Consider the following 15,130-nt stretch of genomic DNA (forward strand, 5'->3'; position numbering starts at 1 on the left):
CTAGTTCTTCCTAGAAAAGGACAGAACAATGCATTATTTAGGTTTCATTCTAGTAAAGTGTGCTGTTGAATTCAATACAATTTACCTTCAGCACCTCAGTCGCACCCATATGTATTAAAATACATACTCTACCTTCCTCAAATACAATTTCTTTTCCATGTAATTTTTAATGGTAGAGTTATGTTTCTTATTGACTTTGTATAATTCTGAAGCATACTCAAAGAAAAATAAATGCTATGGAAACATACAGTTAGCTCTTAATTTCCAGGGAAGGACAGGAATCAGAATAAACCACAAAGAAACAAAGCAAATGTTTGACCATTAGACCATTGATATCAGAGAAAAGCCACCTCTAGGTGGTTACTTCAATCCTTAACTGGCTTCAATCCTGAGCTGCAGTATTTGTCCTCTTTAAATGTTTCTACAGAGTGTGCTTGTTGGCACACACCTTGGTAAAGAATTTCAGGGTCGGTGATGACAACTATTTGGGGAACTACACAGTGAAGCTACGGCTCCAGAGCAAGCCACAATGATCTGCTGCTGCATTTTCCTGATCACTCCTGGTCTGGACTATTCCAGCACAGCTGACCAAGCCCATTCTTGCTTCCACTCTGTAAGTGGCCTGCCAGGTCAATAAACTAGAAGAATTTAGACTGGCTCAGGCAGACAGCAAGGTTGACAGAAGGGAGCAACAAGACAAATGGGAGACAGCTTGTATCACTCCTCTGAAACCCTGGCCCACAAGCAATACCAGTGCCTGTAAATACAGGGGTGGTTGGACCAAGTCCTCCAGAGGGCCCTTCACCTCAGCCATTCTGTGATGTTCTTCAGAGTACAGCGAGCGTGAGCTTCTACAAAAACCACAGGATCATAGGAAGTATGTCTAGGGAGTGGGTTCATTTTTTGACGAGTAGTGGTAGCAGGCAAGATACTACAGAAAATACCTGGACCCTGAGATCACCGAAGAATTAGGCTATCTGAACATGAATCTAAAAGAATGGGCAAGTGCCAAGCCAGTCCATCACTGCAACAGATTGCTCTGCAGCCCCAGAAAGCCCACATGGCTCATGATTTACAGACAATTATAGTATTTTTATGAACATGACAAACTCAAATGGAAACAGTGGCACATACCACCAGAGGAAAATGTTTCACTTCCAAGTTCTCATCACAATTTTACTAAGAATTATACACCCTCTTCTGAAATTTTAAGTATGCTTGTTTTTACTTATTAGCTATCATGTCACTGAATCTAGAGGGTAAAGTCAGGGGTCTTCAATCAAACATTAACACTAAATCCAAATGCATTTGGAAAGGTCAAAAGCAAGAATAGTATCACAAGATCCAGCCCTTTTACATTTAATGCTATACATTGTGGCATGCTAGTCTTGACAGACAGTTTAGAGAAATAACTGGTCCTTGTTCTCTCTGACAAAAGAGTGTTAGCATGCACCAAACGAACCCTGGCAGTTGCCTGGATTTCCAAAATTTCTCCTTGCAGCACAGACAAGAATGTTTCTGAATTTATTGACACCAGGCTTCTGCATTTTTGAAGAGCAAAATTAATACTAATGTATGTACCAGTGACCACCTTTGTGTCATAGGTTTATTTTATTACCATTCTATTATTGTAGGAGCCTGATTATGTAAAGACTTCAAAATACACATAATTCCATACAAGCAGTATGCACCAAAGACAAGTAGCATCAGGAATGAGATTTTAATTAGAAGGCAAATCATCTGACATCTTACTTCCTGTACAGTATTGGTCATTTAAGTTTATCCTCAGTAGTGACCATGATATATACAGCCTATGTTTGGCTAAGTCACATCTCCCAAGAAAGATTAGAAGCTTGATCCCTATACCTTTCTAGCCAGAAGGGCCAATGTACCCTGGGGTGCATTAGGAAGAACATTGACAGGAGGATGAGGGAGGTGATCCTGCCCCTCTATTCAGCCATAGCGAGGTCCATCTGAATTCTTCAGGTCTGGGCTCCTAAGTACAATGGAGATCCAGGAGCAGGTCCACAGAAGGGCTATAAAGATGATGAAAGGACTGAAGCATCCCTGTTATGAGGGAAGGCTGAGGGGGCTGAGCCTGTTCAGCCTTGAAAAGAGGCACCTCATCAGTGCCTATCAGTATCTGAAGAGAGGGTGGCAGGGGGAAGGAGCCAGGCTCTTTTTGTGGCGCCAAGCAATAGGACAAGAAGCAACAGACAGAACTGGACTGAAGTTCCACTTGAACATGAAGAACTTCTTTACTGTGCAGTGACAGAGCACTGGGAGACCCTTGTCCAGAGTGTGGTTTCCCTCACTGGAGATATTCCAGAACTGTCTGAACACAATCTTGTGCTGTGCTCTCTAGGACGACTCTGAGCAGGGAGGTGGACAAGATAATGCAACTGTGGTCACTTCCAACCCGACCCATTCTTTGATTTGAAAACACAAGACTTGCTTCCACCTTTAAATCAGAATAATCAGAAGATTTAAATTTTCAAGTAGCAGTTCTTGTAGCAATACTAGACTGCAAATACAATGATAAAAACCTAGGCTACTTATAATAACTGATAAAACACAAAATCCCTAAGAGGAAGATGACCCATCTTTAAGATATTCTGTCATTTGCTTGCATTTTCCCATTTGTTTCCTTAGCTTACTTTTTGTAGTGTAACTCTTTTTTTGCTTAAACACAGTTACTTCAGCTACTATTAACACTTTAAAAGATTCCAAGCTTAGTTTTCAATGGATATCAGGAATAAGCCTCCATTAAGGGGTTACCTATTCTCGTGAATTACTTTGATCCCCAGCTAACACTAAGCTACAGTATTTATCCTATTTAGATTTTTCTATGAAGTATGCTTAGTTACTTAACAGAAGTAGGAGAAATAATCTATACTTAGTTCTGGAACTTTATTACTGAATTACAAATGTATTACAGTTGTACAATATGCCAATTCCCCATCCTTTCTAAGGCAGGCTATGTTCAGAACAAATAATTGAAAAATCAGTACTCTTTTCACAAGGATCCCCTCTTGCTGTATCTCACATATCCTTTGCATAGTCTGATGTGTGATACAGAAAGTTTTGAAAATAAATTTTGCATTATAAGAACTAGAAGAAATCTGAGACAAAGCACAAAAATTTTAAAATACATTTCACTTCTTATCAATATCTATCTTTCCAGAAGTTCTACTATATACAGAACTGTAGACAGCTTTAAATTATTTTACTATTCACTTTACTTGTCTATGGCAGATTTATTGAAATTCAAATTTACATTTAAAATATGAAGGGTAAAGAGATAATTCATCACCAGCAGAAATTCCACAATTATCTGTCTCTGACACACAACTGAAGGCAGGTAAACACACAGTACTTAGTACTGATTACATAACCAGTAATAATACAATAGTCAGTGCAAGCCTATACTGTCTGACCTAAACCTAAACAGGTCTTGATCAGTACAGAAAACTACAGTGAAATTTTTTGACTGGCTTTAGGACAATACGCAATTACCAAAGTATAAACAATGCAACAAATGAGAAGTACTTCAAGACAATGGCTGCTACTGCTTTTTCCACTTCACACTGCCTTTTAAAATTTGGGAAGTTTAACGGATCAACTTCTGCCATGTGTTATCCACAGACCTCAGTACTTCACATGCAGAAGCTATCTACAGTACATGCACACATTTATCAAGTGCCCACACTCGGAATTCCACATGTGTTCTGTACTAAGAGGACAAAGGATGATGTATGCATTTCATTACTGAGGTTTTCTAAACAAGAGCCCCCAAATGCTACAGCCTGAATATTAGATCAGAGAGGGTGTAACGTGTATATAGACTACAATTTTAAGTACTTCAGCTGCTGGTAAGTAACATCTGAGTATTTAAAATTTTTCTACTGAAGGTTTCTTAAAGCAACATGGAACTCATCATAGAAGGTTCAGAGTCAAGGTCAAATAGGTACTACACTGTCTCATGGAGGTTTAAAGAGTTGAAGAAACTCAAACTAAAACAGACTGAAACACTTTGAAGAAGAAGAGTAATGGCTAAAATGGTTTCCACTCCAAATAGTTTCAACATGTTTGCTATAGCAACCTCTTATACACTCCAAAAATTCAGTTAGGCATTTTGGGTGAGTGAGGAAGTAAGCAACCTACTGACCATGTAAGCCCAAGGAGACTTCTGGATAGGCTTTAATTTTCATCTGCACAAGCCACAGCAAGAATACTAATTCAGATCTTTAACTCCTAGGACACAGAAACAAAAAAAATCTACTTGCACCAACACTGGTGCAGCAGCTCCCCATGCATGGAAATAGGTGTTTTCTAATAGGGAAACTCCAATTAGAGGAAGAGTTCCACTGAGTAACATAAAGCAAACTGAGAGCACACTAACTTCCAAGTACATGGCCTCTCCATAGGTCCAATTAAGTGAAAGAAGGCATGGGGTATAGTGCCAAGCAAAAGTGCAGCTGTGGCACTCAGATCTGCCTGGGGCCCAAAATGGAATGCCGGGCAGAACTATTCTTTGTCTTTCAAAACATTTACAAAATTAAAGGTGTAAGTGGGAATGTGTTCTGAAGCATTTGCCAAAAAATAGGCAAAAAGCATGTCCCAAATTCAAGGACTGAACTCACAGCCTATGTGTCTGAAAGTTTACAGCAAGAAAGGCTTTAGAACCACTTAATTATTTAAAAGCAGCCAACAGCCTTAATCTCCCATTTGCATTACAGTGAAATGCAGTTGCTGACATTGATATTTCTGTATTCTGAAAACCCAGGAACATGTTTCTGCTGCAGACTGGCTGGCTGAGCCCTGGAGACAGCACTTGGCAGGGGCAGTTTAAGGACAGGGTGCCCAAGTCTGTGCCCCAGTTTGGGAGTGTAAGTGCAGTGTTTGTCAGGCCCGTGCCATCTTCACCTGCACAGCACTGTCTGGGCAAATATTTTTGTTTAAACATCACGAGAGTGCACCCCAAGGGAAAAATTAGGAAATACCATGGGAACTGGTCAGCCTCTTAAAGACAGCAAGACTGTGCTCTCCAGAAGCAAGGTATTGGGCTGTAACAGATGTGTCAAATGCTTTTTTTGATATGAAAAGCATTATCACAACAGTCCAGAGTCAATGGGGATGAAGAACCACAATTTGTATCTGCAAGAGCTAGCAGAGACTCCAGCAGTCCTAAGGATGAATGCTGAAGAGAAAAAACACAGCAGGATGGGACTAAAGGGAAAAAAAAAACAACCCCAAACAACACCTCCCCCCCCCCCCCCCCCACCCCCGCCAAGCCAAACACCTCAAACAAACCCAAACAAACAAAAACCACCAAAACCCCAAGCAGCCTACCCCATTCTAGTCTGGGGCATGCTTAACCTGATATGCAAAGTATGCAGGTAGCAGCAGTGGAGACTGGCTTCCATGGCATCCTGGCTCAAGTGGCAAATGCATTTCAAATAGTATACATCTCGAGATCACAGAAGTGCTCCAGTATCTGACTCACGCAATTGAAAAGTAAAGTATACATATTGCAAAATATATGAAAGAAAATACTCTCTGTAAAGATCACATATTTTTCATATTTATATACTATACTTTCCCTTTTGGTATCAGATTACAAAAAACTTTGCATAAAACATTTCAAGGTAACTGTAGAATATGTAATTCTAGTTCATGAATGGTCATGCCAGAAAGGAGATTTTCATAGGCTAGTAAGACTGCCTACAACTTTCTTTCTATTTGACTAAAGAATGGGTTGCTTGAGTCATCACCTAGCAACCTGACAAAGACTACATGGCAATATAGTTAGCCACATGTGATTTTAAGTAACATTTATTATGCTTTAGTAAATTGTAACAATAGTACTTACATTTTGAGTCACATAAACACTAATTTCTCTATGAGAATACACACATACCTGCATGAAATACCCAGTAACTAATGCCTTTCTTATGTTGATGTAATAGTCTCGGCTGGTAAAATCTGTGCTTCTACGAGGCAAATTAAATCTATCCATGATTCGTGACAGCTGTTGGCGTACATTGTCTGCAGACATCAGGGACCTGTAGTTAATGAAGTTGTCATAACACCACTGAACCGACTCATGATCTGCAACATAAGAAAACATGAATCAAAATCAGAACAAGTAAATAAAATAACAACTAACCGATTCATCAGTCAGATGAACCAGAAAAAAATATCCACAGATTTTATAAATGGTAACAGCTCTTGGTTTATTCAGCTGATTTCTTGCACTAGGTAAGTTGCCAAAACTTTTCTACTCAGGAAGCACATGGTCAGGACAGAAGGAAAAGCAGGGTTTTTTTGCCCTCACCAATATAACATAAACACAACCACTGCTATTTTACTGAAATACCACGCCAATAAAATTTGGACACTTCAAAAATCCCATCCTTCAACTAGCAAAATCATCTTCCAAACCTGACATGTAAAACAACGTGATGTCAGGAACACTGCTCACAGCCTTTAACTACAGCATGCAATGAACATATAAGAAACCTGTATGTAATTACACTGCATTTGAGAAATGAAACCCTACTTAAATTAAGCACTCAAGTAACAGATAAGAGCTACAGAAACAGTCTGTTCTAAGTGTAACACACCTCACAGCAGTTTCATTAAATGTGACTGGTAAAATACAGCCACTGTAACAGAACTCTGTACTCTAAATGTTCCTACTGCTGATAGCTCTGAGAAATCTGATGAAACAGCAAACCTCAGCCATTCTGTCAGTATAAATACCTTCATGTTCAAAATCAAGAAACCCATTTCTCCCTAGCAATTCTCTGACTTTTCAAGTAAAGCTCTTCTAATCTTTGTCAGTTTAATAATCAAACAAAGCCAGCCTTAAAAATTAAAACTTAGGTAACTCTAGGAAAGAAAACTCTTAATTTGCACTGAAAAGAATGAAGGTTATGGAAGTCGAGGCAAATCCAACTTCTTGCACTTTATTTTACAGAATATATTTTGAATGAAATATGAATGAAGCTGTTGTACAGTTATTATTCTACTGCACAGTATCATAACATACTACTTTCTGAGCCAATTGAACTATGAATCATAGATAACCTATAGATCTTTTATATTGTTCTAGATCTACAAACAGTAGTAGCATTTTGTCTTCTGATCCCAAAAGTCAATTCACAACTTCACAAGATGATTCCTGAAATAATTCCATCCCTCAGTAACCTGAGTATTAAAGCAATGGTTTCCAGAAACATGCAAAAATTGCCCACCAGATGTTCTGGATCCTATTAATGAAAAAGTTAACAGGAAAAAAACAATCAGCATGTCCTCAATTTACAGATGTTTGATGAAAGCTTCTCAGCTATTGTTCGTATTATAAACGGAATACATTTGTTTGTACTTTTGCACTTGTTTTGGGTTGTCACATAGTGACACTGTTAGAAGGTTTCAATAAAAAATTTCTGAATCAAACTTGTAACAGAAAGAGGCATTAAGCTGCATTTCTTTCTACTCAGGGTAAAAAGACTGCTTGTTTTTTGTTTTCTAACAGGATAGTATAACTGGAGCACCTAAGTTTACATGGCTGAGAGTTTGTAAGTCTTTTTACTTGCCACCAATATATGTCACTGTTTTAAAAAGTGGGTCACTTTCTCATTTTCCAAGAGAACTCCTAACTTCACTTGCTCATTCTGATCTTCTTTAAGCTGCTAAAATATACTTCAGCTGTATTGAAGAGGATCATATATTTTCTCTAAATCCCATCCACAGAAATTATATAATTGAAACACACGTATCCCACAGTTCTACATTACTTCTTGTTGATGCATCATCCCTTTGCCTCTCAGTCTATTCCAAAGCATTGTTACAGAATCCCTAACTACACTAAGAAGTTAGGATTAAAAACATTTTTGTTCTAGGAACACAACCTTCTCCAAATTCACAGCTTTTTCTGCACTGCTCTCCCTGAAAAATCACTAAGCAATTATGCAGACTTTTTTATAATTAATGTTAGATAAACTTCCAATATTTCTTAATTACAGGAACACTTGCTTCCTTCTGTCCAAGGTTACCAGGCATTGATTTAGAAGCCTGGCTTGTTTGCATGCTCATCAGCTTATTATGAGATTGCTTGGGTAGTTTTTTGGTTTTGTTTGACCCCCAAAAGAAAGTACCACTTAAATAACAAAACCCAAGCCTTTCAAGTGTGCTTTGAACCCAGAAACAGAAGTTGGCAGCACAAAGCATAACAGAGAATTTTACTAAAACAGACACAGACTTACTTTGCTTGAAAGCATGGTAGACATTCAGCAACGTCAAATGATCTCCATCTATGTGGGCAAACCTCATCTTGGCTTCATCTGCTGCTTTCTTTGCTTCCGTGGGGCGAACAAAACACTGTGGGACTAAACAAGGTTGGTATGGGCCCAACACAAACGCCCATATCGATGAGTCACGCATTCACAGATAGAGGAACAAGGCCTAGCTAGGTCAGTTCACAGAGCATAGGGCAGGGCAGGATGGCCTCCAACTGCATCTTGGACTGTTTACTACCTTGATTTGGTACATCAACACCTAACCACATCTGTAAGACAAGAGGGTTTCAAAGCTACAGAGTACCTGATTATTTTAATAGAATTATATGTACGCATCAAAATCTCTAGTCTGAAGGCCATCAAGGTTACGTACACAGACTGGAAGGCTAAACAAATCTTAGTTCAAATCCAGTGCTGATAGCTCTACCAGGAGCTAGTACCCTGTGGAATGAAACACTTCAATAATTACAAATTTGCTTCTTCAGAAAGCCCCTGCAGACAAAGCAAATAGATCTGAAACTGTAGTGTACTAGCACAGTCTAAACCAACTTGAGGTTGGATTATCACAAGTCTGTTACTAGACAGAACACACCAGTCAAGTCTCTTCCCACATGGTATTGCTATCAGCACTGGTATACAGAAACATGTGAATGAAGGTATTAATAAGTCTAAAGGCTGTGATGGTAGCGGTAGTGGTGGAAGGTTAAACCGTCCTTTGGCACTACTTCAAATAAAAAATATATATCAAAAAATGCAACATGATGAGCTTTCTCTATCATTATATTCTCTTACATACATATGACTCCTCTCACTTCCATCCAAAAATCATGTTTTACTATTTATTTTCCAGACACAAACTAGCAAGACCATAAGTATTGCTGCCAACTTAATTCATGGTCTGTCAACATAGTGTGTTGACAGTATGTTCTAAGATTGGTATCAATCCACAAGATCTTGGAAGTAGTTATATCAGCTGCAACAGGGAGGTTGCATCAGGTCACCCACTGTGATTCCTTCCAACCTTCCCCATTTTGTGATTTACTTTATAGAGATTTACACCAGAAAATAAATCAGTTTGGTCTTAAGGAGGTGTAATTTTTATGAGGTTAAATTTCAATAAAATTAATGATTAGATACTAAAAAATCTTTTATCTTTGTCCAGCTGCTTGGGACTACATTAGTCTTCTCATTAACTGAAGCCCTGCAATCACATGAGAACGAACACCTCTTTGCATGACGTATCCCTACCAAACGAGGGCTTTTTTGTGCAGTTTTATGTACTTTTTCTTTATTCTTAAATTCGCATAAAAGCTCAAAGCACTACATACTGTGAGCTGAATACTAGATACAACTTGAGGGAGGAAAAAAATAAATAAATCACACTTTAACAGTGAATCATGGTAACAAATCAATAAAGACCAATGCATTAAAGAAAATGGAAATGCAGGTGTGAAATAAACACCCTGTATAATGGGTCCTGCATTTGAAAAAAAGAGATAATATCAAGTGCATTTTAATTTCTAACTTGTACTAATAAAACCAAAATTCAGATTATTCTATCACTCTCTTAACTCGGTGCTTTGAAAAGTAATAGTACTTTCCATACCAAAGCATGACACCATGGCTCTTATAAAATGTAGTATAATCGTTTAATCTGCTCGTTTATTTAATACTATTTTTGCTCTTTTCTGTCACCTAGTTTCCCATTTAGTCCAAATTAAATACATGGACTGCTATCAACAACCTGACAATCTTTATGTGCACTTAATGCACCAAAACATACTATTATGCCGCTGGTTTAAAGTGCTTACTTTGGGAAACAGCCCTCACAAGGACCAGGACTACGGGTTTTTTTAAGAGTAGAATTTTTGTTATGACCCATACATTAATCAGCTTCAACCCATTTTTATTTTTCCCCCAAAACTTATTTATCATTATGTTAATTGTGGTTTAAAACAAAGAAAGTATCATGGCCTGAGAAAAAGTAAATTGGAAAAGGAGTAAGGCAAATCAATTGAAGGCCATGGACCAAAATACTAAATTGAGTTGTTCTACAGTAGATACTGGGGACAGAAGGGGGAAGAGAAGAGGAAGACAGGCACCAACCTACCACCACCTCCGCAATTAAGCCTACTGTTTAATTAAAGAAAAGTATGATTCTGCCCTGCCCATCTGCTCTGAGTCTGAACAATCATAACTCTGAAACAAACATTTCAACTTGTTGTTAAAGACTTTCATATAAATATATTGTAAGACTAAACTGAAGCAACAGATTTTACACTTAGTCAAAACTTTTTTTTTTCTCCATCCAACCAAGTTAAGCATGTCAGCAATACACCTGCACTGTGCAAAGCCTGGTAAATTACCACATCCCAAAGACGAAAGAGTACTTATGAGTAAGAACTTTCCCATTTTTATAATAGATTAAAACCTGCTGCTTGTCCTATGACCTCTAGTTATAAAACAAAGTCAGTTCTACACAATGGGAAAATTAAATAGGTTTAAGGTTTGCTTGGTAACATTTTCCTCTCATTAAGCTCTTTCAGCAAGCAGCTCTGCTCCAACACAGAGTTATTCATGTAACAGCGGCAGAGAACAACCCAACACCTCAGTTAATTCTTATAAAGATACATCTTCCTTCCAAGCTTCTTTTTTTCCCTTTGAAAGTACTGACTGCTCTCCAGTTTTGCCATTTAATATTTAAAAAATGCACCATGTACAAGCTTATGATTTAATATAAATTATACTCTAATCCCTTTGGGAAGACTGTGATTTATCAAAGTGCAGAAGAATGCACAATACAAAATAGATGTTACTGCCTTAAAAATTAGTAGCTGAGATGACATTTCTAAGCCTGACTATGAACTGAAATAGAAATTTCTGTTCCACTAGCCTGACTCCCCCCCTCAACAATTCAAATATATACATTTTTAACTGATGTTAGGAGAAAATTCTTAGAACATTTTATCGCAAGTTTTCACCACTACTATTCACTAGCTTCAATGTCTCTACATAAATCCGTAATAACTGAACCCATATATGAAATTTTAAAAAGCGATTCTAATTTTATAAAAAATATATTTGTTATTTTTCTGATGTGGGAAAATTAAATTTTCCCCATACTGAAGATCTGCAATTTGTTTAGTTTCTCTTTTCCTGCTATTACCTGACAACATGGCAGTAATAGATAGGACCTCATTAGAACAGTTGTAGTCACAGCTTGCAATAACCATTTTAGCCAGCTGTGGATCCAATGGAAATTCAGCCATCATGGATCCCAATTCAGTCAAGTCTCCATCATCATTTAAAGCAGCCAGATAATTCAAAAGCTCTAAAGCTCTCATCAGAGTTTCGGGAGCTGAAAGGAAAAAAGAAAAAAAAAAAGTAAATTCACACATTAACCAAACGGCTCTGAATCAGCAAAAACTGAGGAAGCATAGACTGTTATTAGGTATCTTTTTTTTTTTTTCCCCTCCATTCACTAGCATCCAAATGCAAAATTGTTACCAAATCCAGCAATACACACCCAAGCATGAATGAATGGAGGCGGCAGGGAGGGAACATTTATTTAGAAAAGCTTTAAACTAAATCACAAGCTTTGAATATTTGAAGATTACTGCTTTTCAAAATTCAGATAGCAGTGGCATTGTGAAATATTCAGTACCAGTAATATCACTTCTCCCTGTGGATACTTTTTCCCTTGTTCCATACTAAATAGATCAATAGTCCTAAAGTTTCAGCCATGTCAATTCTAGATACCTAAAGTCTTTCAGAAAGCCAGTAAGAATGTTCTCTATCTTGCATTCCTCACACAGTCAGTATTAAGCCACAAAGCAAAACAAAAGGAAATCTCCAAGTCTTTCTGCTAAACTATCATACACGTTGATAAGCTAAGCTATCATACAGAACACACTGTTCTGTAGAAATATTTAAAAACTTACAGACTATGTCAGATTTTTATTTTAGCGGAAAAGCAACTAACCTATTTATATATGATTGATTTACATTTTTGATTAACACTGTAACAGTGCGATTTTGAAGCATCTATGAACATTTGACACTCAGAAGAAAAATACATAAAAACTGCAGTTTGAGCAAAACCATGTATTCAGCTTTAGAAAAGTTCAGCCCATTTTATTTATGAACAGTTGTTAACTGATTGCACAATTAGAATGTGTAATCAAGGTTATAAGTAAAAAACCCTCAAATAACAGACTTTCTAATGCCAAGAATTTTCTGTTATTCTCTGAAGGCAAGGGGATTTCAGTAGCATCCTTGGTTCCACTAAAAGCTCTTACTCAGAAAGAAAAGGCTTGCTTGGATATGACACAGAGCATTAAATTTCAAGATAAACAGAAGACATTCCTTACAGGTTACAATTTTAAAAAAACCCAGAAAAAAACAATGAGAGGATTTATTCCACGTTGTCATTATATAAAGTAGTCACAAAAATAAAGATCGGAAAGATGGAAAGAGATACCTGGAGGATCCATAAAATCAAAGTGCACCAAATCATCTATACCAAGCTTCTTGAGCTGTAATACTACAGATCCTAAGTTAGACCTCAAAATTTCAGGGTATGTGTTGTCCTGGGGGGATGAGGGGGGAAAAAAAAAAAGAAAATTTGTAACACTTCTTCGAGACACTTTACACTACAGAAGCATTCAAATTCTAATTTTGTTTAATAGCACAGCACTCAACAACCTGAATCAGACATTCTTATGAACACAATGTAAAACCCACAATCTTACCTGCATTTCAGTTTTGTAGGCTTTCTCTGTATAAAGCCTGAAGCACTTGCCTGGTCGAGTACGACCAGCACGGCCAGCTCGCTGCTGGGCAGATGCTTTACTGATCGCAGTCACCAATAGAGACTCCACCCTGATACGAGGATTGTACACCTATTTCAAAGAGGAGGCAGTGCAGGACAGGACAGAAGGTAAAAGAATAAAAAGTGTTCAGGACAACTATCCAAACTGTTTTATGCAACTTAAAAATAAGTTTACATTGTATGTATCTGAAAAGAACTGGCTACAAAAGACTCTTGAGAGCTTCAAATACAACTGCCTAGAGAATAGAATTTTTTATTCATTTGTTAACAGCAACTCCTGCAATTTATAAAAATAAGTCTTTATTTTTAAATAAGATTTTCATAGCAAAAGGAGTACGTCCAGTTTGTTCTACACAGTGCTAAATACTCATGATGATCAAAAAATTCCATAAAAACATTGTCTTGCTATAATGACATGGTTGAATAATCACATTCTAGAGACCAGAAAAATCTAACATTAATGTTTTATGCAACTGTAAAGATCAGGCTAATGACAAAAGAAAATTGTTTCAAGGGTACACGCAGACTATCACAGTACAATATATCTGCTGGTATTTATTGTAAAACTTCCACTGCAGTCATACCTAAACAGCAGCCCTGCCAGCTCAGTAAGGCTCATGGAAAGGAACACACTGAAAACAAAGACAGTAGTCCAACAGTAGTTGCAACTGAAGACATTCTCAAGTCCATGTTTTAAGACATTTCTGGTATGATTCAGTATAAAATATGTACAGAAACCTTAGTTTTTATACCGGAAGAATACCTTCTTCTATCAAAAGAACTATTTGTGAAAAAAGTTCAGCCTTAATGGTGATGGAAATTTGTGCATAAAAACACACTGGCTGCTCTCACATTTCTGCTGTGTGTCTGTCTCATTTTGCAAAAGTTAAAAAGGCTGACAGTGTGTACCACTATTAAATGAAAAGACTAAGAAAGTGAGTTATAAAGAAAGCTACATTTAGTCAAAAAAACAAATGAAGACAATGACATTCATATTCTGTTTTATGTAGCTACTGGGTTGACTGTCAGAAAGCTACTTCAGCTCCTCTGAACACTCTATGATGTTCCAAGAACCACAATATGATCTTGATTACAATCTTCAGGCCTGCAACGGTATATGATAAATACTGACAAGAAGCAGCAGGGATCATTACTTCTCATTTCAGTGCTGGAGTTTTCTATGTTGACTTAAAAGAAAAGGAGGCTTCTAGAACCACTTTTATTTACTTTCATACAATTTGTTTTACTTCAGCATCCTCAAGCATAGACACACAGTACAAAACTACCCTTCCTATAGTATCTAGAGAAACTTAATTCCAAGACTAACACAATTTTCACATTTTTTTATTTTTTTAAATAAAATTATTCTAGCTAAAGTTTGTGGTCTAAGTGCAAATCAAGCGAATTTTAAGTTAAAAACAAAACAAATCCAAACTAACCCAAGTTCAAGATTTCAACTGTAAAAAGACCTGTCAGTGTTTGCAAAGGGAAGAGCAGCCAGAGCAAGCCAGATTCCATGAACTTTCCTACTGTAAAGATGAAAAAATAGTACTTACCTTCTGTTTTGCAAAGCCAGGATCAATCACAAACACTACACCATCTATTGTCAATGATGTCTCAGCAATGTTAGTGGACACGACAACCTGTCAAAAAAACCAAAACAAAACCCCAAACAACGAAATGAAACTACTTCATCCTGAAGATGAAGGGCTCCAATTTTGTCTCAGCACAAAAAACTTTCAGTGAACTTCATAGCACTTAATAACTACCAGAGCTGTGCTCCAACACTTTCATGGCATGACCTGAAATCAACCAGAGGAACTTCTAGTGAAAAGAAAGCAATTTTCATCCATCGTTTTTTGCTCCCCTATGAGTCTATTAACAACATAACAAACTGTTAGTTGAGAAAAATTTAGAGTAAAAATTTAACTTATGAAACCACTGTTCAAACTTTCTCACATCTCTGTTACAAAATGACAAGTTGTACTGGAACCCT

General features: G+C 37.2%; 1 protein-coding gene across 1 annotated transcript in view; it reads right to left on the reverse strand.

The window, feature by feature from the left end:
- DHX15 (DEAH-box helicase 15) overlaps nucleotides 1-15,130 on the reverse strand; it is a 45,650-nt gene that overhangs the window by 3,390 nt on the left and 27,130 nt on the right. The window contains exons 7-12 of the mRNA XM_086890123.1: nucleotides 14,691-14,777; nucleotides 13,055-13,204; nucleotides 12,784-12,892; nucleotides 11,470-11,661; nucleotides 8,271-8,393; nucleotides 5,921-6,111 (exon numbers count right to left, since the gene is read on the reverse strand). Of these exons, the coding sequence (XP_086746249.1) occupies nucleotides 5,921-6,111; nucleotides 8,271-8,393; nucleotides 11,470-11,661; nucleotides 12,784-12,892; nucleotides 13,055-13,204; nucleotides 14,691-14,777 (852 nt within the window). The remainder of the gene's footprint in view (nucleotides 1-5,920; nucleotides 6,112-8,270; nucleotides 8,394-11,469; nucleotides 11,662-12,783; nucleotides 12,893-13,054; nucleotides 13,205-14,690; nucleotides 14,778-15,130) is intronic.

Source organism: Cyanistes caeruleus, chromosome 5, assembly GCF_971803275.1.
Source record: "Cyanistes caeruleus chromosome 5, bCyaCae1.hap1.1, whole genome shotgun sequence".
Taxonomy (NCBI): domain Eukaryota; kingdom Metazoa; phylum Chordata; class Aves; order Passeriformes; family Paridae; genus Cyanistes; species Cyanistes caeruleus.